The sequence below is a fragment of the Octodon degus genome, unplaced genomic scaffold (genome assembly GCF_000260255.1).
Source record: "Octodon degus isolate 3935 unplaced genomic scaffold, OctDeg1.0 scaffold00043, whole genome shotgun sequence".
Taxonomy (NCBI): Eukaryota; Metazoa; Chordata; class Mammalia; order Rodentia; family Octodontidae; genus Octodon; species Octodon degus.
Genome location: NW_004524619.1, coordinates 9,477,736 through 9,502,127, shown reverse-complemented (window position 1 = coordinate 9,502,127; position 24,392 = coordinate 9,477,736). Strand labels below are relative to the sequence as shown.

Here is a 24,392-nt window from a genome sequence, read left to right as displayed (position 1 = left end):
GTCCACGGGCTGCACGTTGCCCCTTGCCTTGTGCCAAGTCTAAGCAGAGGGACAGTGAAAGTGCAGGCTCTGCCCTCCAGGGGTCTGCTGCTGGGCAGGACACACATGAGTGGTCAGTCAGAGTAGGGCCCTTAGAAGAACGGAATTGCTGGCTAGAGGCCCTATTGATCTGGTTTATAATTTTAAAATGTCCAGAGTAAAAAATGTTTCTGCATAACCAGTATTATTGCATGTGACTGACTTATTTGGTCTTTTCAGTATGTGGAGGTACAGAGCAGGAAAGTAGATAGGCTTGATTGCTAATGCCACCTGAAGACCCCAGTCTCGGAGGGCAGTTGGAGGAGAGCACCCTGTCTTCAGCCGCGAGGAGAGGCTGGAGTGTGCTCCGAGCGCGTGTCTTATCTTGTGGTTAGCCAGCCACCATGTATTGTGCTGGTGGTGAGGAAGTGTGGGTACTGAGTCATGCTCACTTGACAGCGGCTTCATTAAATAGGAGGCTGCTAAACGGGGAAGCAGGGCGTGGGAGGGAGGGGAGGGCTGGCGTGTTCTGCCTCCCCTCGGCTCCTGTCAGAGCCACCTGGTCAAAGCCTTTGATTCCAGCCACCTGCACCAAGTCCAGCTTCCTGTCACCTACAGGAGAGGTGACAACTGTTGGCCCATGAACTGTTAGTGTTTTGGCACTGTTTCGTGAGTGTGAGCAATTTCTGAGAGGGAAGGGGAGAGGAAGAGAAGAGAGGGGGACACAGACAAACAGACGTAATGAGGTTTCCAGAAATTTCTAGAACCCAAAAGGTGCATTCTGCCTCTGTAAGGTTGATTTGGAAGGAATTTGCCCATCAGAGTGTCCCAGAATTGTCTCAGTGGAGAAGAGCTTACTGACCGACGGCTCATTCAGAGCATGGGTATTAGGAGTAAAATCCCAGGACGCATGCAGGGCTGAGTCCTAGTGAATCCTCTAGTGATGGGAGAGACAGCGACACAAAGCATATGGTGCGGGCCCGGCTGCATTAGAGAAGTCGAGCCTTTACTGCTCGCTGAGTGCCTGGAGACTGAGGGGCCAGTCCTGACGAAGAACTGGCTCGCGGCATAAACCCTCCTTCTAGGAGAGCGGAGGGTCGCCATGTTCTCTTCGGCTTCTGCATTGCTCCTAGGTCTTCAAAGATAGGGGCAGATTCTGTGGCACTGCTGCCTGTCAGAACTCCTGTCACCCATTTGCTGTGAAATTAGTGATTTTAGAGGACAAACAGACTTGCAGCCAGGGACATCAGCCACAACACTGAAGGCCCAGCGTGAAGCAGCCAACCTTCTTACTGGGGGAAGGAGCCGGGGTGCTCCTCTACATCCTGGTGCCAGCTCTTTGTCTGACCTTGATCCATGTCACATGTCATGAGTCCAGACTACAGAGAGGCCCATCTCCCCTCCCTTTTGCCCACCAAGAATCAGGGGTTTCTGAGGGAACATGCTAAGACCTTCTTCCGCCTTGTAAGTTATCAATTTTTACATCTCCTTGTTAGACTTTCATACACAGATCATCAGATTCGGGGTGCGCTGATGCCTTTTGTCATCGCCTAAGGCTGCCGAGAGAGGTTTGGGAGGGCAGCCGTCAGTGAGAAGCCGGTGTGAGAGAGGTGCAATGACCATCGGGTCAGAGAGGCTGAGTGGTCAGGGGCCATATGGGGTGTGGAGATGCTCATGTTACTTAGCAAGAAATTAAAACAACAAAGGGCCAGAGTATAGTAACGTCCCCATGAGTAGGGGAAAATGACCCACAGCAAGTAGAATGAACATCCCTGATCCAGTTATGAAGACAGTCAACACATGCACATTTTCTCTGGTATCGCAGAGGCTGCGGCTCTGTGGCTGCTTCCTCTGGGCCTGCATTTGATCACTGGTTCCCAGGGGTTGACACTTCAAAGCACCTCCTGTTCTGGTTTTCTTAGTATTACACTAAATGTTCCCAGTTTCAAGCATGCTGGGCTCCTCTTTATGTAACTCATGCCTGGTTTTTTATTTCCAAAATGTGCTCTGACTGAGGAGAAACAGTTGGTTTGTAGACAGGCATTGACCTTGACAGTCTGTCCCTGGCAACCAGAGCCTCCTGGCACTGTGTGCCACCCTCCTCCCACCTCTGAGGAGGGCTTTCTGGGGTTTGGAGATGATAGGCATTAGGTTCGCCCTTGCTGTGCCAGTCCCGGAAGGTATACAATGTATGGCAGATCCAGATGAATCTTAGGCTCCCATGTGAGCATGTTGCACATTAGGACTGATGCCAGATGCTGTGCCAGGCCTGGAACCGGGCATGGTGATGCACCCCTGTAATCCCAGCACTGTGGAGGCTGAGACAGGAGAATCACTATGAGTCTGAGCTGTGTATCAAGACCCTGTATCCAAGAAAAAAAAAAAAAACCTCATGCAAGATATTAGGACATAAAAATAAGAACTAGGAAAAGCTGGATGACCTCAACGTGCAGATGAGTGGATAAAGAGACATCACTGTGTGTCAGGCACTAACTGGACTCAAGGCTCCTGGAGAGATCTTGATTTGGTGGATGTGGGGACAGAGTCAGCTGAGCAGTCCCCTCTTCTGAGGACTTTCATTAGAGTGGACCCACAGAGATGGAGACACAAGAGAGACGCAGACAACCTGATGGGGTGTGAGCAAGCTGGAGGAGCCAGAACGTGTTCATAAAGGAGCTGGCGTTGATCTGACCGTGGAGCTGGCTTTGGGAAGGCATCCAGGAGTTGGGGAGAATCTGCTCACATGTTTGAGAGATGGAGGGGAGTTCCCCTGGCTTGGAGGACTGAGAGGAAAGGGAAGCGCAAGAACTGAGGTGGGAGAAAGCTTGTTGGCCAGGGCTCTTCTCAAGGACAGTGGGTGTCTTTGAACATCCTCCTTGACCTTCAGGACTTCTGGCTCTGTAGAACCTGCCCTGGCTTTCCTGCTCTGCCCCCCTCCCGGGGCCACTGTGCTGTGCCTTGGAGATCCACAGGGCATGTCCTTTACCTCCCTGTTTGTGTCCCTCAGTGTGTGAGCTTGCTGTAGATGGGGACTTGTCGGAGTTGTTCTGACACATGCAGAGCCTTTGGAACACTTGCTGGACTGGCGAGGCAGGGGAGTGCTGCTTGTGTGCTCGAAGGGCCCAGAAATGAGAAGGTCTGAAGGGCCTGCTGAGGGTGCGCTATAAGGAGAGAAGAGGAGTGAGTGGGTGGCTGGGACCCCTGGGAGGAGTAGGAGAGCCTGGGGAGGATTTGCATCGGCACACTGGGTGCTAGGCCGGGGTTGCCCTGTCTGTTCAGAGCCATGGATCTGTGCTGTGTATGTGTATATGCATTTGTGTGTGTGCGTGTGTGTGCGTGCATGTGTGCACACCCACCCTGTCTCACACACAAAGGTTCATGGCTGCCCCCTGCACCCCTTTCCACCAGTGGACAGTATTGTTACCTCCCCTCTGGCTTTCCCACCCCACCTGGTTGCCATGGGTGCTGCGGGGACTCAGATGTGTCCCCGTGTGATCCGTGTGATATTTCATTCATACCTGCTCATAAATGTCTGCCCCCCGCCTGCTCTGTCCAGGGGTATTTTAGTGACGCCTGGAACACGTTTGACTCCCTCATCGTAATCGGCAGCATTATAGACGTGGCCCTCAGCGAAGCAGACGTGAGTATGCACCTGGTGTGGCCTGCATCCTCTCTCCTCTGTCTGCACACTCTGCTCCCTGCCCTGCAGTGGCGTCACCTGGACAAGTCACAGATCCCAATGGCACTTGGTCTGAAACTAGGCATTTCCTAGGGAAAGCTGGGGGAGAAGACCGCTTAGTGTAGAGCCTTAGCCCAAGGCCTTGCAAGTACAAATCACCTTTGAGCGCTGCTTTCTGGCAGCACTGAACCCAGGAACTGGTAGGCAGGGTAAGACAGGGAGCCTCTAATCCTTGTATTTGCGGTGTCAGAATCAAGGTCAGAGTAACGTATCTATGACATGCTTGTCTTAGGGCAGTTTTTCAAGTAGCCAAGTAGCATAATGCTAGAATGTTCCCCTTTGATAACACTGTCCTTCTCTTCTTTTTTCCTGTTGTGCTTCCTCTCCTCTGTGGCTTCTGAATGCTTGCCCTAACAGCACTATTTCACTGATGCATGGAACACTTTTGATGCCTTAATTGTTGTTGGTAGCGTCGTTGATATTGCTATAACTGAAGTGAATGTAAGTAGCAAACTTTGTGTCCTCTAATGTGATTGTTTTCATTAAGTCTGCTGTAGAAGAGATTAGAAGTCCTACCAATGACTGTACTCCCTAAAAACCCAGACACAAATTCCTTGAAAAGATGCACCATTTTTAGTCTCTCATCCCTCACCCGATGTCCATCCCTGTACCCTGAAGGAGTGGGAGACTGAATACGGAATTGCCATTTTGAAACTAGTATCTTGATCATATTAAAGTTTTAGGAGTTCAGACTTAATTGTGTGACTGTATGAACACAATCTCTCTCTAGCTGTGTGACCATCACAGGTCACCTGACTGCTCTATGCCTCAGCCTTTCTAGCTGGAGAGTGGAATTCGCACTCACAGTGATCCTGGAAAGATGTAGGAAGGAAGCCTTGACTGCTGGACCTAAGTGTGTGGCTGCTGCCACCCCTCAGGTCTCCCTCTGTATCCTGAGTCTGTCTCTGAGTCTGGCTGGTGACACTGGTGAACATCTAGGCAGTAGCCACCCCAAGATTGGGGCCCGTGGGACCAGGGGCAGAGCGGCCTAGCGTGTACCAAGGGGTCATGATGAAGGGGCTCGTGTTTCGTAGCATGGAAGGTGGAGCAAGCCACTCCACAGCCATTCTGAGAACCCCTTCCAAATGCAGAACCTAAGAAGGAAGCGTCCCTCCTACCGCTCCTCCTGCCTGCCCCATGCTTGGCCGAGGAGCTGAGGCAGGCAAAAGGGTCCCTGTCCGCTTGCCCTGGCCCCAGCCCACTGCAGCTCTCCTAGGTCTCTTCAGGGGGCAAGCAGAACATGGAGAGGGTGTGCTGTGCAGTGCTGGCTTCTGCTCTCTGCTGCCAGGCTGGCCCTGCCCTCACCCTGGTCCTCTGTCCAACTGACATCTGTGGGGCTAAGATTGTCAGGGCCATCCTGGTGCCCAGATAGCACATATCAGATGACAGTAGTGGAATGCCTTCTGGCCCCATAATAGCCAAGCTGATTGTAAAATGGGACTGGTAGTCTGGCAGTCCCGAGACACACTTGTCAGTTCCAGTCCTGCCTGACTTGTATTATGGGGCTAAGATGATAGAAATATTTGTGAAATTACTTGCTAAAAACCAAAGTGTCAGGGAGGCGCAATATTCTAGTGAGTGCAGATTTTCTACCAAACAAGTGTCATGAACTGTAAGACATTCCAGTGTCCATGAGGACATGACTTAAGGCTTGTCACATGCAAGTCCATACCACGACAAGATACTAACATGGTTTTGTACTAGGCCTATGTACACACATCCCTCCCAGCCTCCTAAGCCTAGATTTATGCAAATAACTATAAAATTGCTATTTGTGATATGTAAATGATGCTTGGTTATAACATGACCTGGTACTAATGAGGGAACAGCAGGACCCTAACTCTCCCGAGATAATGGCCAGGCATCTGCCTAAACTGATCAGCCACATACATCAAAGAATACTTATGTGGAAATCCTAGGTCACAGACAGTCTGTGACAGAAATGAAGGAACCATGGTTGTCATCCCAGCAGGTCTCCTTGGGCCACTCAGGACTTGAAGAAATGGGTAGCCAGAGGCTATAAATTCTTAGTTTTTGGGTGCCAGGATATGGCCAGGGTTTGCTGCCCCACTGCTGGCTGACAGGGTGATGCCGGTACACCCGGGCAGCACTCAGCTTCCTGGCTTTCTCACATGTGCTGAACGCTGGGCCTGCACCTCCCATGGTACCTGTCCCTTCAGCCCAGCTCACCTGGCAGTGGCCCAGTGTTGTCGTGCTTCAGCGTATGTCAGGAAGGTCCAGGTCGGTCTTGAGTTTCGCATTAGTACTGGGTATCTATACAAGGCAGGCTTGCCTGGGGCCTAGTCACAGCAGGCAGTTAGCCCTGGCATTGCATGGATCTATACAAGGCAGGCTTGCCTGGGGCCTAGTCACGGCAGCCAGTTAGCCCCGGCATTGCGTGGATCTATACAAGGCAGGCTTGCCTGGGGCCTAGTCGCGGCAGTCGCCTTGCCACATCCGCTTTCAGTCAGGAACCTTCTCCCTGCTCACCTGGACCCTGAGACCAAAGCTCCCTAGCCATGGCCTCAGGCCAGTAAATAAAGTACCACCTGCTTGTCTGCTGGGCCCAGGGACAAGGGCAGCGCTCGAGGCCACCTTTGTATTTAGTCCATCTTTCAGCACATGTCCACTGGCCACCATCATTGGTAGGCCCAGAGCGGGCTCTGAGGATACCCAAAGACTGAGCAAAGAAAGACCAGACATGCTTAGTCTCTGATGGTATAAATGCATTAGAAGGGGGCTGTTGATTCCTCCACCCTCTCCTCTCCACACACGTGGAGTTCCCCAAGAGAGCAAGCATGTCACACCCATGAAGGCCTTGTCCCTTTAGCTTCTGGGTCAGTTGAGCATGAACACCCTTTGTTCCTTGTTGGCTGGCTTTAGCTGCCATACAACCTTTTTTTTTTTTTTTTTTTTCAATGTTTAACCTGCTATGCTGTCTCCCCTCAAACTCTGTTGATCTTTCTTTTCTGTTGCCTAATTGATTTTCATGTTGGTTTTATTTTTAGAAAATTGTAGCGGCAAGTATATATAAACATATATACGGTGAAGTTGTTAAAGCAAAAGCACTTCTAGAGACTGTATACTTGTTTTGGTCTCCCACCTTTGGTTTTCACTGTTTTTCACGGGATGTGCTAAGGTTTGATTGGTCATGGCCATCTAAATTGTTTCCCATCCAGCTCATCTAGTTGGGGCCCGACCTCAGGCCTCTTTGGTCAGTCATTCTTGGCCCTGTGACTTACCAACACAGTCTTCAAGAATGAATTACTTGGCCTAGAAATGAGAAATCAAGCTTGCATTTGTTCTCTTTGCAAAAAACATAAGCAAGCGTGGCGATACATGCCTGTTGTCCCTGCACTCAGCTGGAGGCTGAGTCAGGATGAGTGCATGCGCTTGAGGCCAGCCTGGGCTATATAGTGAGACCCTGTCTCAGAAAAAGAAAACATTTTGGATGGCCTTCACACTGTCCTGCTCGCATGCTCACCCAGCCCTCTCCATCATGCTGTCCCTCTGCACCCCTGCCCTGCCTGTCCATGGTGATGGACCTAGTGGCCTGGTCCCCTCCACATTCAGTCAGAATAGCACCAAGCTGCTGAAATATTGGATGGCAACTGGTAGGCTCGCTTTTGCTCCCTCTTTTGTGCCTATTTGCTCTTGGAATGGTGGAATGACCCAGCCACTATTTCTCTGGCCCAGGGATGGCTGGCGCTGACACTTAGCTCCCAACCCTGATCTGTATTGCCCAGGAGGCCACAGATTTGTTTGGAAACCAGAACTCCCTTATTACTGCTTCTCAAAGTCAGTGAGGGCTCGCTCTCAGGACCCCAGAATTGTCCTTGCCTTGGGAGTCCCCCAGGTTAGACCCGGCCACCACAGCTTCTCTGCTTCATGACTTCAGGCCCCAACCCCATGTGCCAGCCTTTCCCCAAACCAGGCCCTAGCCTACAGCCTATGGAAGGAGCCACAGAGGCCGTCTGTTCCCAAGTCCTGAGAGCACAGTGGGATTCTCCTGATTAAAAATGGATCACCCAGTCATTTGAGGCCATTTCTGAAAAGCTAGCTAGGGCTCAAGTCCTGCCTTTATAGTGTCCCCCCGGGTGACCTGGGCTGGCCCCACAGTTGGGTACTGCATCAGCTCCCTGTGCTCCATCTCTGCCCTCCACCAGCTGCCTGCATTTCCAAGCCTCCTTCTCGCTGTGGAAGGATCATGGGGAGGGAGACTCGGCCCTTTCCCCAAGTACAGCGTGCTCATCAACTCCAGCAGGAGCCAGTGCTAAGTGTCAGCCGCTCGGCGGGGCTTTTCTAGTGGCCTCACTCTGACAAGCCCTGGAAGGTGTACAAGGCCTGCTGAGTACTGTTGGCCTTGGTATCACGAGCTCAGCAAGCCTGAAATCCTCAGCTCTAGAGGGTTTTAGTGTTACCTGAAAGCTTCCCACATGTCCGGAGCTCCAGCACATCCCAAATCAGTTAGCACAGAACCTTTGGATGGGACTGAGCATTGGACTCTGTTAGGGTCCCCGAGAAGTTTGAGCACACGACCCAGGAGGCGAGCTGCCTGGTCTCTTTGTCAGGCTCAAACATGGGCCATTTGGGCAAAGCCACCCTCAGGGTCCTTCCAGTTTGGAAGATATTTTTACAACTTGCACCGTCCCCCAAGGATGCCAGTGATCCCTGCCTCGAAGCCGTCCTCCCACCCACTGGCCTGTGGGGAAGGGGTGGTGTCACTCAGCGTGCATGCAGTGTGGTGTGCTGTTGGTTCTTCCCTCTTCTTCTTGCATGTCATGCTGCCTTGTCCCCAGCAAATGCTATCTCCTCCTCCTCTTCTTTGTTTTAACAAGAGAGTTTGAGTTTCATAGTCCATGATTTGTCATACTTCAGAGACACAGTTTTAAAAATGTACACTTCAAGAGAGTCAGTTTGGCCACTGATTTCACATGCCGGAAGGAAAGGCATCGTGCGAATAGTCAGGAGCAGGCTGGGGTGGGGTAGAAGATGGAGGCCAGAAAACGCATCTTCCCAGCCAGCAGGCCTCCTGGGCCCTTGCAGGCCCCACACGCACACAGGCGTCTCGGGGATTTCACTGTGGGAAGGTTTACCTTCTGCACTCCGGTCCCCCACCCACAGGCAGGCAGGGGCCGGCGCTTCGCAGACTCGGACACGCTCAGCTGTGTGGGCAGAGGTCAGCCTCCCGCTCTGCAGAGCGCTCAGATGGACTAATGTGGGAGACAGTGAGAACTCAGGAAACCCAGTCCCTTTGTTAGGTTTAAATGTTGAAAACCATGATCTGCCCCTTTAAAGATGGGTGATTTTTTTTTTTTTCTTTTGAAGTGGGGATAATGGCAGAGAAAAACAAAAGCAGTGACCCTGGGCTTTGATAAGCCTATGGCAGAGCAGCCTCTTGGGAGCTGGGACCCCTTTATAACTACTAGGACCTGTTCTTCTGAGTACAGAATCACACAGCTGAACTTCAGTTTTGTTCTCTGTTATGCTCAGACCCCTTTTTTTTCTATGAGTTTTACAGAATTTTCTGTTTGGTCCCAGGAGGTAGCTTTTGGTGACAGGCTTCAGCCCAGGGCCTTTCCTGTCTCAGCATCAAGCAAGCTGCAGATGCCCCTTGGCCTTGTCTTACAGACATGCCACATAGAAAATCTTTTTGGAGGCCTTTAGCCAGATGAGCCTCCTTCCTCTCTGACAGTTCCCAGGGAGGTCAGTTGCTGCCAGGGAGGTGGCAGCACTGCAGGGGAAAGAGAGGCTTTCAGGTCCTAGTTCTGGCTCATGTACTGTTTAAAGATGCCTCCTGGGGAAAGTTTGCCTCCAGGGCCTTTACGTTCTCTGAGCCATTCAGCACTCAGTAGGTGTCATTCTGGGCACTACGCAGAGTGAGGCAAGGCCCCCTGAGGATAGGTGAGCACCACTCCGTGCAGTCTGCATCCCAGGGCTGGGGCAGCACACAGCTGGCCAGACCTCGGGTCAGGCAGAAGGGCTGAGGCTCAGGGCGGGCCGGTCCCATGCCACTTCCTCCCCGCAGCCCGGCAGACCCGAGTCTCCTGAGGCCTGGGTAGCCTCAGCTGGATGTCAGGCAGTGCAGGCATGCAGGGAGCAGCCAGTCTTTCCTCCTTGCACTGGCCCGTCTACTCAGGTCTGTAGCTGCCCATCAGAGAAGGCTGGCATCACTGGGATCACTCGTGGTCCCCTGAGGTGTGGGAACTGCCCACAGGGCAACTGTTGCCCTGCAGCCGACACCCTGTCACTTGGGGTTAGGAGGATGGCCACAGAGCACTCAGCTCCTATGCCTAAGCCTAGGGGCACTGAAGCACATGCTGTGCTCACGTCTCTAGAGACAGCCGAGGGCTACGGTGCTTTTGCCGGGTGCCTATCAGCCAAGATGTTGTGTCTCTGGGTGCGGAATAGAGCAGTAACGTGTCTGTGCCCATGCCAGCCACTGCCCGCCCTCTAGCGCACTGCCAGTTAGAGCCCTGGCATTTCCTAGGGGAAGGGAGCAGGTACATTGTCCAACGATATTAAGCACACACTTTTAGAAGGGGGGAGTGTTCTCCTAAACCCCTACTTCCTTCCCACTCCATTAATACATTTTTCAATCTTTGATTTCTTAAAGCCAACTGAAAGTGACAATGTCCCTGTCCCAACTGCTACACCTGGGGTAAGATCAGCAACGAGTCCCCAGGGGCTGGGCCTTTTCCTTGAGTTTATTTGACCATGTCGAGTTTTCCACTGGTTTTTCTGTATTCTCCATGATTGTCCTTCCAGAACAGTGTCTGCAGTGGTTTGCATTCACCATCAATGTCCAGTACTCTTGACCAGCCCAGCGTTCTTCTCTAACACAGTAGAACACGTGGACTTGCATGTGCTGTGTGGACGCAGTTTTCCAAGCCCTGTGTTGTTAGCATGTAACTTTTCCTTTCATATCATGCTTTTTAAGGTGAAAAGGCCTAGACACACATCTTCAGTTTTGACCTCTGTCACCTTTGCTTCTGTTGCTGTTTTTCTGAAAGTGTTGCATGTTCTGCTTTCCGTTGGGTTTGACCTCTCCATGATAACCCTTCAGAACTCGGAAGAGAGCAATAGAATCTCCATCACCTTTTTCCGTCTTTTCCGAGTAATGCGGTTGGTGAAGCTCCTCAGCAGGGGGGAAGGCATCCGGACCTTGCTGTGGACTTTTATTAAGTCTTTCCAGGTAAGAGTCGTGCCCAGGGCTTCTCTCTTTGGCTTTGAAGGTCATGCGTAGGTCAGGGATTGTGCCCCCCAAAACTGTAAACATTTTGTAAGGTAGGTAGACAACAGGTGCCGAGGGGAGAGCCCAAAACTAACCATGTAGGACTCCCTTAAGAATTCAGGGAGGGCCGGCGAGATAGCTCAGTGGACTAGGCGCCTGGTTAGGCAAGCGCAAGGACCGGGGTTCGATTCCCAGCACCACAGGCCACATCAGACCCGCCCCTGGGCACCCTGAGCTGGCCACGGAGACTGGGCGTGGTGGTGCACTCCTGTAATCCCAGCACTGGGGAGGCTGAAAACAGGAGGATCACTACGAGTCTGAGCTGTGTTGTGAGACCCTGTACCAAATACATTAAAATAATAATAATAATAATAATAATAATAATAATAATAATAATAATAAAGAATTCAGGAATGAGCTTTCTGATGAACTTTCTCAGAGTTCAGAGAGAGAGGGGAAGCTTTAAGGACATGTGTTTGGAATTAAGCTGACACTGGGACATCCCTGGATGTGTTCTGTGATGTGAACATGCTTGTCTCAGGGAGGGCGGGCAACAAGCCACTGGGAACATTGGGTTCACGGGCTGGGGCCTGGTGAGGTGCACATTTGCCGAGAGATCCCGCAGATGGCCCATGATCCGTCCCTTCCTAGTTGCCCCTCAGCCTGTGCAGTCCTTTGAAAAGACCTACATTTTAAGAAAGGTGTTTTAAGTTGGGTGTCGCAGTGTATGCCTATAATCCCAGCACTTGGGAAGCTGAGGCGGGAGGATCGCCAGGAGTTCAAGGCCAGCCTGGGGTACATGATGAGTTCATGGCTGGCCCCGAAGTACACAGTGAGACCCTGTCTCAAAAAGAAAGAAAGAAAGAAAGAAAGAAAGAAAAGAAAAGAAAAGAAAAAGGTGTTTGCAACAGCCAGAAAGTGGTTCTTACCTCTGACTGGTAATTCTGTCCCAGAACTTCACCCTGAGGTAGTAAATTCTTCAGCCAAAGCAAGGTGATTTTGCATAAGGGTGTTTCTCTACAGTGAACATGTAGAGGATCAGCATCCAACATGGTGCCACCACATCCTGTTGTGCAGTTGCACTGGGCAGTGTGTGGATGCTCAGCACTGTAGTATGGGTGCCAGGCAGGACAAAGAGCCTCCTCACTCTCTGTGTCCCTTTCCTATAACAAGTGGGAAAGGAGAGTGTGGCTGTCACGGGGTTTCCTTCATCACTGTCGAGCTGGCACAGGGCCAGGTGTCCAGGCTGAGCCCCGTGCCCTCTCTCTTGCAGGCCCTTCCATACGTCGCCCTCCTCATTGCCATGCTGTTCTTCATCTACGCAGTCATAGGCATGCAGGTAAGCACCACCGCCTCCCCCTCGGGGACTCTCCTGCAGGATGGCCCCCAAATCTGCAGCTGGATGTGCATTCACTGAGTGAAATAGAAAGCCAAGATCATGATTCTTCAGCCATGTACCTTGGCTGCTGGAGAGATAGGGGATGAAGGTGGGGCCGTTCAGGTGGGAGTTCCCAAGGGCAGGACCTACACCAGCAGAGACCAGGCATAGGAAAACATGGAGAGTAAACCTGTGTGTCTGGGCACTCCCCTCCCCACCTCTGAACCCTGGGGCAAGACCCACAGTTGATTTTAGAAGTGGTAGGAATCAGCAGTTCAGCAGGAAAGGAAGCGCCATATTCATGGAAGCCGAGGTAGGTGTTGTGTTTCCTGCCCTGATGATCCTCAGAAATTGTAAAGCACTGACCTGTTGATAGTCTGGAGAGGTGGGAATGCTAGATGCGATGTTGGGACCCCTGGGGTACCTCGGCCACCCACTTTCTAGAGGAGCACAGGGCTAGGTTCTTCTGTGGCCTTGTCTAAGGCTTGAGAGGCTGCAGCATGCCTCCCAATCCTCTTGAGGGATGGAGCCTGTTTTGTAGCTGGGTCCTCACCCGAGCAGATAGCTAGGAGCTGATGTCGTGACCCTCCATGGTAGAGCAAGTTGGAGCTCCCCTGGTGGACTCTGCACTTGCGCAGACATGTAAGCCATAAGCCAGGGGCATGAGTGAGAAAGGCAAAGTGAATCGCAGGGCAAAGAGTTGCATGTCTTTATTTTTTATCTTGAAGGCCTAGAAGTTCTTGAAATCTTTACAGGACCTATGACACAAGAGCACCTGGGCTAATGCCCTGGTAACTGGGCAGACTGCACTGCTGCGCGTAACATACATTCTCACATTAAAAAGACATATCACAGAGCCCTTCGAACTCCACTGCCCGGCTGCATGCCTCACCCCAGGTCCTCCCAGCAGGCATCGGCCTGGCGTCAGACTTGGCTGCAGTATCACTCTGCATCCTAAGTCCCAGGAGGAGACTACTCCCTCGCCCTTCTCTGGAGTTGAAGCTCACTCTCCTTCCAGAGGCTCGTGGGCCCACCCACCGGCCCCACCCTTGTCTCCAGCCCGATTTTTCATCCATCTGCTCGATGCTCATCTTTGCACTCCCAGAACACCTGTGCTGTGCCGCCTCCGCTCCTTTGCAGGTGGCATCCCCACTGCCTGCAGCACTCCTCGCCTTCCTTGTCACCTGACTTCTCCATATGCTTCAGTTCTAGACATAGGTTGATCTTGACCCCGCTCCAGCTTCCCGCAGATGAGCCTGGTCTCTACTTCCCTATGGGTCTGGACCCCCACTGCCCATCCTGTGAGGCTGTCACTGCCTTTGTGGTCTAGCTGTAGTGTAAGGACTCCTTGAAAGTGAGGACATCGCTGCCACCATGTTGCTAGCAGTTAACCTAGAGCCTGGCACCTGGCTGTACTCAGCAGATCTTTAGGGAATGAAGTGTCACCTACCCTGAGAAAAGCCCTGGTCAGTGTTGATCATACCTGAGTTCTAAACTTCCATGAGTGGTTTTCTAGTATGAGTGTGTTAGCTTTCTGTCACTACACTAAAATGCCTGAGATAGCTCTTGAGGAGGAAAGGTTTCCTTTGACTCACGCTGTTGGAGGTTCCAGTCCATGGCTGATTGTCCCCTCTCATTTTGAGCCTAAGGCAACATAACCTGGCAGATTATGTGATAGAGTAGAACTACTCACCTCACGGCCAGGAAGCAAAAGAAAAAGAAGGACTGGGGTGCCACTGTTCCCCTGAAGGGCATATCCCTAGGGACCCAAGGACCTTCCACTCGGACCTCTTCACAGTTCTGCCACACTCCAACAGCACCACCCCAGGACCCAGCCTTTACCATGTGGACTTTAGGGGGACATTCTATATCTGGTCTGTAGCAATGACAAAGCCTGTTCTTTTTCTAATAACTTTTCCACCTAGATGTTTGGGAAAGTTGCCATGAGAGATAATAACCAGATCAATAGGAACAACAACTTCCAGACGTTTCCCCAGGCGGTGCTGCTGCTCTTCAGGTGACTGGGTCTGTGTGGGTGGTGCTCCTGGGCAGCTGCTAGCATCTTCTCCCTAGCCCTGGCCCAGGCTGACCTGGGACGTAGGTATCAAAGCCATGAGCCTCTCCCAGTTATTATGTTGTGTTTGTCTGTTTGTGTTGTAATTTCAGACTGAAACCTAGATTTGATTACAGAAAATTTTTGCTAGACTGTTAAAACTTCTAGGGTCTTCCACAATGTGGCTGGTTTGAGGTTTTTTTCATTAGGGGGTTAGTGAGGCTACTTAGACCACTAGGGAAGTTGTAGAATGAATGTTTATGCACCAAAGTGTGTACCAAAACACTACCGTGAGAAGAGAAGCCTAGCAGGAGCGTGGAGGCCTTCTGTACAGCCAGTAGGGAATATCGTAAAATTTATAGTTCCAAATTTTATGGGATTATTTTCAACCTCAGCTAAATGAGCTTTGTAAACAGGCTGGCTCATGGTGAGAGAACTACCTAGAAATTGTGAATGTAATTGCTAATGACTCCAGTGACTGGGTAACAAGTCATTTGCAGGTTAGGCAGTCTCCAGCTATTTTCTTCAAATAAAATTAAGTAGGGGTCATCATCAAAATATTATATGCATGTTTGAAGCTGTGTTTGCATCAAATGTTTGTTAAGATCAGAAAGTTCTAGGAGAACCTCAAGTCACTGAGGTAAGTTGTGTTTACAAGTTTGGATGAATTTCAGATTTTTACTATTTCAAATCAGCTTCTCCCCAGATGGCTTAGATTTCACTCTGACCTCAGAGTTTTCCTCCCAGAGACCTAATCCTTCAGCCCCTTCTTCTCTCGCTAACGCCTTGTCTCTTCTTGATTGCAAAGGTGTGCTACTGGCGAGGCCTGGCAGGAGATCATGCTGGCCTGCCTCCCGGGGAAGCTGTGTGACCCCGAGTCAGATTACAACCCCGGAGAGGAGTACACGTGCGGCAGCAACTTCGCCATCGTCTATTTCATCAGCTTCTACATGCTCTGCGCATTTCTGGTGAGCAGGCGAAGCTCGCCGTTGGGTGCACAGAGCCTGTGCAGCTCGTGGGGTTCAGGCCAAGGACAGTCCCTTTGCAGATTGCTCTGGACACTTGCTGCATGTGGGCAGTGGAGGCCTTATTTAATCAGATGTATGTCACTGCCACCTTGTCCATAAGCAGGAGCGGGAGGCTAATAGCTGGGGAAACGATAGCCACCCAGATTCATCGTGCTCCTGGTGCCTTTTTAAATTTCAAGGCCACTACACTGAACACGGCTTTAAGTGACTTAAGAGTGAGTTAGCTGGTGGCAGTGAAATTATAAGATTGCAGTGTGTTCTAGGATGCCAGCTAATGCCTCTGCCCACTCCCTCCTGAGACTATACTCAGCCACCTAGGAAAGCAAGGAGCCTGCCCTTTGCTTAGGCATTCTCCAAAAGGAATGTTTTGACAACCGCAGTTGGAGATGTGCAAGTTCAAATACCTCACATCCAGCCAGGGGGGCTGGTGCTTGTCTATGATCTCACCACTGTGGGAGGCAGGGACAGGAGGATCAGAAGTTTGAGCTCAGAGCTGTCTCTAAATAAATAAATGAAGGCCTGGGCTGGGAATATAGCATTCTATCTCCAGTACTACAAAAAGAAAAAAAAAAATCTTACATATGTGGATTAGGTAGTGTTTGACCAGTCCGTTCCACTATAGCTAAAGTTCTCTCTTTCTGATTTGCTTTTTCAGATCATCAATTTATTTGTGGCTGTTATCATGGACAATTTTGACTATCTAACCCGGGACTGGTCTATTCTAGGGCCTCATCACTTAGATGAATTCAAAAGAATATGGTCAGAATATGACCCTGAGGCAAAGTAAGTTGAGAAAGAGCCCGTCTGGCTCATGCAGAATGTTCTGGAATGTCACTTGTGATTTGATAGAAGGCGAGCTGGACTGAAGGCTCAGGCCAGCTGATGCTGTTCCTGGATTGAAGGCTCTGCTTTGTTGCTTTCAGGGGAAGGATAAAACACCTCGACGTGGTCACCCTGCTCCGACGCATCCAGCCTCCTCTGGGCTTCGGGAAATTATGCCCCCACAGAGTGGCGTGTAAGGTGAGCGTCGTGTGCCTCACAACCTCTCTAGTGAGGGCTTGTCCAGCAGACACTAAGTGGCCCTTGGGCAGGTCTTTTGGGAGGTGCTGCGGACAGAGATGAATGACGCATGGCTCCAGCCTTGTAAGACTCTCAGATATGTAAGTGAGAGTTAGGGAACCCTGGCAAGAGCACTGAAAGGAGGAAGGACCCTCTGTAGCTTGTCACTGGGTAGGGAGCGGGGAAAGTGACTTTTGAGTTGAGGCCAGAAGAGATGTAGGAGTCTCTCAGAGGCAGGAAGGACATTGCAGAAAGAGCAACCCAGCAGGCAGGTGAATAGACAACAGAGTGGCTGTTGCTAAGTCACTGTGTCACCAGCCACGTGGCCAGGGTACAAGAGGAAGTGACAGAAGGCTGCAGGTGCAAGCAGTGAGGAGTGATCTGTTCCATGCCAAGTCTCAGGCATAATAGGGAGAACTCCGGGAGAAATGTGCACTCCCGGTTTCCTTCTGGAGAGTTGATCTGATGGTGTAGAGAAGCAGACTCCCAGAGGAGGCCAGCCAGGGTCTCTAAATGAGGGCAGTGGGAGTGTGGAGAGAGAGCCTGCAGCTTGCGGACTGCTGCGGAAAGGGCAGTGTGGAAGGGGAGCCTGTTTCTGAGCCTGGGTGCTGGGGGACAGGGCTGCACAGAGCCCCCCACTGCAGAGCTTCGTGGCCCCTGCTGGGGTGCCTTTCCTGGGCTCTAGGCTTGGACGCTAATCCCCCACCTCATTTCTGGCCTCTCCACATGGGACCGTGCTCTCTAGAACTCTAGTTGAGATTTCTCTTCCTTCCATAGATCTCGCAGGAAACCTTAAGTCTGTGGTAGCAACAGAAAGAAGGAATGCAGATTATCTGTTGAAATTCTTCCAGGCAGTCCGCCCGGTCTGCGTGGCAGCTGGTCTCTGCTCCCTGTGGATCTGCAGGGATCCTGGGGCCAAGGGTCTCGCCACTCCAGGGTGATAGGCCAGCTCTAGACAGGAACGGAGGTCACAGAGCAATGTCTGTGTTGCATTTTAGCTTTCAAAGAAGTCTCCGATCTATAGTCATGCCTCCTGCCCTTAGGGTCCGGGCAGGCACATGGGCAAGTCCTCCTCAGGGGCCTGGCTTCTCATCGGGCAGAATTCTGCATGCTGGGACAGAAAATAAACCGTAGAAGCGGACAGTCTTGCTGTGAATTACCCTGTAGCAGGCCCTTTTCTGCTTTCCAAGAACAACAGCAGCGCTGTTCATGTGTTCTATTCAGGTGTTGTCTGGCCTTGGTTGTCTAGCTCCTTTTATATAAAGGTCGGAAAAGCGCTCAAGGCACAAGGTTATTCGTTTTGTCATCGGGAACTTTCCAGAAAAACAAAGAAGTCTCTGAGGTGTCCTGGCTGCCTGCACTGATTTTGGAGACAGGGAAGGCTGATAGTAGGGCTAGAAAATTAGGTGGCTTGGCCATGCAAATGCAAGATTCTGGTCCTTAAATCAGGAGGAGAAAACTTTCTTTTGGGATGGACGTAGACAACATTTTAAAGATACTTAAATTTTTTAATATTAAACATTTTACCATTTATTGAGCACGTGTGATGTGCCAGGCACAAAAGTCTTAGTGCTTATGACTTTCTCTACTTCTCAAGAGGCGCACCTGCAGGAATGCGCCGCTGGCTCTTAGGATTCTTTGCCAGGACAGCTGACCACCTCCTCCCCCCACATCCTTGCTCTAAGTCTCACTGTGTCCCAGGCAAGGTGACTGGGGCCGAGAGAGGGTACCCTGGCCCGACCCCCTCCTCCCTCCTGGCTGCTTGGTGTTGCAGGAAGGAGTGTGAGTCCTGCTGAACAAGGCCACACCCTTGGGGAAGCTCTGTCCGCCTGTGCAGCTCCTCCCTGGTGGGCAAGGCCGGGGCTAACCTTAACAGCCTCGATGGAGAACCGAAGGCCCGGGCCTTGTCTGGCCTATGCATCTGTTAATCATCCAGCCCTCCGAAGAGCTTTAAGGCTGTACCTGGAATGGAGTCTAACCCAGGATACAAGGAGAGCTAGAAAGGAGGAAAGGAAGAAAATACCCAAATGATGAGCTTCTGTTGTTTAGCACACAAAACACAGAATCCGAGTGTTAGACTTCATGCTTCACAAAACACTTTTAATCTTTGTCATCCCAGATCGCTCACAGAAGATAAACTGTTAGTCAGGAGTCTCCAGAGACAAGCAATAGGATGTATGTGTCTATCTCTCTGTGTGTCTGTCTGTCTGTCTATATATGTATAACTACATATATAGTCACACAGAGACACACATGTATATGCACGTGGATAAAGGGATTTGTTATGAGGAATGGACCCCCAGGATTATGGAGGCTGCAAAGGCCTGTTGTCTGTCTACCAACTGGAGGCTTAGGAGAGCTGGTGGTACAGTTAAGTCTGGGCCTGATTCTCAAGGCCTGACACCCAGGGAAGCCAGTGGTGTGAGTTTCGTCTGAAAGCAAGAAATACAGATGTCCCAGACAGATGTCCAAGCTCGAGCAGGCAGGCAAAAACAAAATTCAACCTCCTTCCATCCTTTGTTCTCTTGGGCCCTCCCTGATTGGATGATGGCCAGGTACTCGTACTGGATGGACTATGGTCCACCAATTCAAACACTAATCTCTACTAGGACACCCTCACCCACACACTGAAAAATGATGTTTGACTGAGTATCTAGGTGTCCCGTGGGCCCCTCTACTTAGCACACAGCAGTGACCATCATAAAGGTGCGCCCAAAGGGCTTTGGGTTGAACTGAAGGTTGACTGGAGACTGGGTGAGAATAAACCTCAGAAAGGGACGTGGGTGTCGCGAAGCATCTTTGTTCTTTCAAGGAGCTCTCCTTTCTGTTCGCAGAGGTTAGTTGCCATGAACATGCCTCTCAACAGTGATGGGACAGTCATGTTTAATGCGACCCTGTTTGCTTTGGTCCGAACAGCTCTCAAGATCAAGACTGAAGGTGAGCATTCTCTGGAGGCAGGCGGGTGGAGGGAGGAGGAGACGTGGCCTCCCGCCTCCATCTCCTCCCTGGGCTTTGTCCTGGCGAAGGGGACACCTGGGCAGGGGTGGTGGGTGCAGTGCGAATATCTTGACATATTAGATGAGAGGACAAATGTTAGCCCATTTAGGGAAGGCTAAGGTTAGGTGGCATGGACAGGACTATACAGTGGGAGTTGGAAGATTACTTGGAAGGTTAGGCTGGACCACCAAGGGCAGAGGCAAGATTGGCAACAATGAGAAAGAGAAAGCCTTCTTGGCTGGGCACAGTGGGGAGGGAGTAAGTCCTGGCTGTGGGAGGGCAGGAAAGGGTCAGAGTCCTGAATTTCAGGGTGAAACATGAACGTTCCCCCACTGGAGGGACTTCCCTTAGGATGGGCTAAGATCAGTCTTTTAATAAGCTGACTACTTGATGAATGCGGGAAGAGTCACCTTGACTGGGGACAGAACAATGGGTGCGGAGTCCCATCCGTGGGCAGTGTGCTTCTCTAGGCCAGGCCAGACAGAGGAGGTTGAGAAGCAGAAGCAAGGCTTGTTTTGCTTTTTCTTTTTTGTATTCAGGGAACCTGGAACAAGCTAATGAAGAACTTCGAGCTGTGATCAAGAAAATCTGGAAAAAAACCAGCATGAAGCTACTTGACCAAGTGGTCCCTCCTGCTGGTGGTCAGTGTAATCTGTTTCCTAATTAGTTCTTGGCTACAGTGTTGGTTTTAGTGACAGCCTGTCCAGCAAGCCTAGAGAGTGTTTGCAGAATGCATTCCACATCAGAGTTAGGCCAATAGCTGAAGGTTTATTTCAGGGTGAATGAAGACCCTTCGGGCAGAGAGGCTTCCATGGGGAGGGGACCAACACTTACACAGCCAGAGCGGGCTTTGCCTGTTGGTGGAGGAATTAATGCAGAGAATAAGATGACTGCTACAAAACAAAACCCCAATATTTTTAGTCTAAACAGAAATATTTGAAACTAGTTTCCAACTATACTTTAATATTCTGTTGGAAACTTCTCGTGAAACATGGTTTTCAGTTGCTGGGGAGATAGCTCAGCAGCCCAGCACCTTGTTGGCAAGCACAAGGTCCTGGGTTTGATGTCTTATACAAAAAAAAAAAAAAAAAAAAAATGGTTTTCAGGAAGTGGTAATTAAGAAATGTTCTTATCAAGGCTAGATTTACTACCAAGGGTGTCCTCTTAGTAAGGTAGAACTTAGAGTAGAGACAGAACTAACAAAGTATGCTTATTTTCCTTTTGTTATTTGTCACAAATTAACTGACTAAACCTTTTTGAACTTATATATATCATACATATGTGATATATATATATATATATATATATGCACACACATTGGGTTTTTTTTTTCATTTTTGTCTAAATACACATAGAGTTGATGTGGTTGTTTTCAGACTGTTTTGCTTTCGAGTTTTAAAGGTGCAGCATCTGCTACCCCCGTAGCACTGTAGCCCACCCTTCACCTGGGGACGGGAGCAGCAACCAGTGACTTCTGTAACTAGTGGAAATGTGACGGTGGCTGCTCCCACTACTTCCACGGCTGGTGCAGCTCAGGTCTGGAGAGAGCAGTGCATGAACCAGCTCTGCTCCTCGGCCCGAAGCACGCAGCACATGAGCATTCGTCTCCAAAGCGAGCCGTCCCCAGTGGGCATGGCTGCCAGCTCAACGCAGGAGAAACCGGCTCAGAAAGAGATGCTAAACAGGTGCAAAACAACACCCCCACGTAGGGAACCCTGCTCCCTACAGAGACCTGATACTGCACGTTTAAAACTCCTCTTTGGTTTCCATTCTTTCCTTTCAGCTGCACGTCCAGGTGCTCGCATGGCTTAGAGGACCTGCTTTTAAACTTGTAACAATGTGCTTGAGCTCTTTCTGCAGCCTCCATTCCTTTCAACTCTCAGTCTTTCAGAATATTCTGAAGCAATTCTGTTTCAGGGTGGTGGCATGGAATCAGAGTTGTCTCTCTTCAACTATATTCCCCTACAATGTTTTTTGAAATACAGATGCATGCTTCAGAATAGCAGGCTGTTCCTGCCCATGGAACCCCACCCAGTGCACCTGAGGACCCCCTGCTCTCTACTGGCTCTGGTCTCTCTCAAGCCGCGCCCTCTCCTGGCCAGTCTCACTCCCACATGAGTTCCCATCGTACAGTGCACTACTGTGAAACTTCCTATCTTCTCATCTTACTGGACGGAAAGCCCAGAAGTTGACTCAATATATAAACACCTTTCTTTGGAAGCTTTTAGCTCTACCAAACCTCTCACACAGGCTGAATATTCTCCCCCTTTCTTGAACCAAAGTGGGACTTGGCCTTTCTCTCTGTCTCTTAACATGGATCGGGTTTAGGATGGTAAAGGTTAATCTGTCCCAGGGTGGCTGCAAGGACTGTGGAACCTGCGAAGGTTTGGGGTCTCAGAAGAGGAAAGTCTCCAAGCTCAGCAGACAGTGTTTGTTCAGTGGGAGGGTAGCGCTTCTCCAGGCGGAATCTCCAGCAAATGCTGCTGCTCCTAATGATGAACAAGGCAGCGACATTCAGACTGAGTGGGCAGTTACAGGTAGGGTTTTGTTATCTGTACCGATCATCCATCTCTTTGTTTTTCCTGTTTTATCTTTCAGTAGACCAGTATTCTCAATCTTCCCTGCATCACTGGCATACCTAGGAAATGATGACATTCCTTATACATCTCTCTGGGAAAGAGGATGGGGGGCCCCAGAGGCTGAGGGCTTCAGTGCCCCACAGCCTGGCCAAGGAGCAGCAGAAGGAACAGGGCCAGCCAGGACTGGCAGGTACAGGGTACTCAGGAAGCCCCCGTGGCCCTGAGGCAGAACAGAAGGGGGTGTTTGTCTCAGGAGACTTGGCTGATGGTGCTGTACCAGGAGGTGTCACGAGGCATCAGGAGCTGGGTGAAAAAAGGGATCTTGGTGGCAAAGCATGTGCTAGGAACAGCTTATGGCTATAAGGAGCGGCCTGACACTGCCCTTGTCTCACGTCCCTTTCCTCTCAGAAAGCTCCCTCTCCTGAAAGACCTTCCCGCCTTGCGGTTGTCATCCTTGGGCTGAGTCTCTGGCTCCTTAGCCCTGAAGAACACAGAGCTGACCCCATCGCTCTCCAGCCCTGAGCACAGATGGCTCCACCACACTCATTCCCCTTCTTCTTTCCTTTCCTGTCCTGCTGGAGCTTTGGCTTTTCTTGTCCTCAGTCTTCCAGTTACCTCAGCTTCTCAGTGGAGACAACTGGCCCTTGAATCCTGCCCTGCAGAGCTTTGGGTGGGCCTGGTTCTGTTCTAGAGGCTGAGGAAAGGTGAAAGTTAGGCCTACATTTGCTCAAAGCATCCTGGGATGCAAGAAGGTGGGCCTTCTACAGATAGAGTGGGTGCTTTTTCCGGGGGACCCACAGGGTAGCCTGACATGGTGGTGGAGACTCTCCCTGGGCCCCTGGATGTACTCACCAGATAGTAGCTGGCCTGATTCCTGTGGGTAGCTCAGGGATGACTGTGTCAGCCCCAGAGAAGCCAGTGCCAGTGTGGCTGGGGCTACATTGCCATTAGGGAGGTAGTACGGATAAGGGGAGGACCTGGGCTCTGTGAGACATAGTGACCTGGCTCGGCCAACCTGGGCAAGTCACTTAAGGAGATGTGCAGAGAAGCTGTGTCAGAGTTGTGGAGGGACCATGAGGCCCATGTGGACGCCTGTAATCATGAGGACTAGCTACAGCTGACAATCCTTATGTACCCTGGGCCAAATGGGCAGAGGCTGGAGAGCTGATCATGGGGTGGAGGAGATTTTCCCTGCTGTGGACAGGTTAGACAAGCCTAAGACCGATCAGGGCCATGTTTTTTACATGTGACGCAGAGCCTTTGGTCGATACTGGTAGGCTCTGTACCACTGCGGGACTTTCCTAGTTTAAAAGGGAAGCTAAGCCAAGCTCATCTGGGCTGATAAATAACATAATAAAATAACAGGATCTCTGTTGGTTGTGGTCATGCAGGGCTTGGCCCTGAGGACAGCTCGATCTGGGGGCTGAGTGCTTTCATGGCATCTCTCACATCATTGACACAGGTCCCCTAAGAGATCGTCCTCACTTTACAGATGAGAGTGCAAGCACAGGTTGGTTGAATCACTTGCCCTGTTCAGCATCTTTACGGGGGCAGTGTGGCCAGAAGCCTGCAAATCTGCAGCCCCTGCAAGTTGAGTTCCGTGGCCTTTGACCCCTGGTTGTCAGGGTGCCCTTGAGCTTTCCTCCTGGGAGACTGCAGCACCTCGTGGGTCTGTTGCCATGCACCTCTGGGATCCTGGGGAGTACACTCACATCTCAAAGACGGTTCACCATGGGACAGCCAGAGCCTCTATTCTGCCTCATGCATCGCCTCTACAGTTGTCAGCAGAGTTCTGATTCCCCAGGAATCCCTGTTGGAGGTTGTTCCTGAACAAAGCAGAAATAAGCCCAGCTCAACTCTGCAGTTAGTTGGAGCCGTCACTGCAGTGCAGAAAGCCACTAATTGGCCTGACAAGCTCATTGGCAGAGATAGGGAAAATGTGTGAAAAATCTGGATCTGCAGTCACTTTTCTGAACTTTCCTTTCCTTCTGAGCTTTTATGTCACCTTTGTAGGTATCTAGAGAAATAGGGATTTGGATGTTTAATTGTCCTTAATATTCATGGTAATTACACATGCAAATCTCTATGCACAAGGATGAAAACATGACCCATGAAACGTTTTTCTTTTTAATTTTTTTTTATTTTAAGTAAATAACCAAATAACATTCCATAGTGTTACTAATATGCTGCTCTACATAGGACACACATATGTCACTTTCTGCAATGCCGAGTATCAGTTCATTTGACTGACTCTAACTTTGAGCTTGCGAAGCCTTGCTTTTCATTAGCCAAGCGACCTGAGGCATA

At 50.6% G+C, this 24,392-nt stretch overlaps 1 protein-coding gene across 1 annotated transcript in view; it reads left to right on the top strand.

The window, feature by feature from the left end:
* Nucleotides 1-24,392, top strand: part of Cacna1d (calcium voltage-gated channel subunit alpha1 D) — a 342,405-nt gene that overhangs the window by 292,447 nt on the left and 25,566 nt on the right. The window contains exons 30-39 of the mRNA XM_004631686.2: nt 3,575-3,658; nt 10,374-10,418; nt 10,824-10,952; nt 12,265-12,330; nt 14,295-14,386; nt 15,231-15,390; nt 16,106-16,233; nt 16,374-16,470; nt 19,344-19,446; nt 20,046-20,147. Coding sequence (XP_004631743.1) covers nt 3,575-3,658; nt 10,374-10,418; nt 10,824-10,952; nt 12,265-12,330; nt 14,295-14,386; nt 15,231-15,390; nt 16,106-16,233; nt 16,374-16,470; nt 19,344-19,446; nt 20,046-20,147 — 1,006 coding nt within the window. The remainder of the gene's footprint in view (nt 1-3,574; nt 3,659-10,373; nt 10,419-10,823; nt 10,953-12,264; nt 12,331-14,294; nt 14,387-15,230; nt 15,391-16,105; nt 16,234-16,373; nt 16,471-19,343; nt 19,447-20,045; nt 20,148-24,392) is intronic.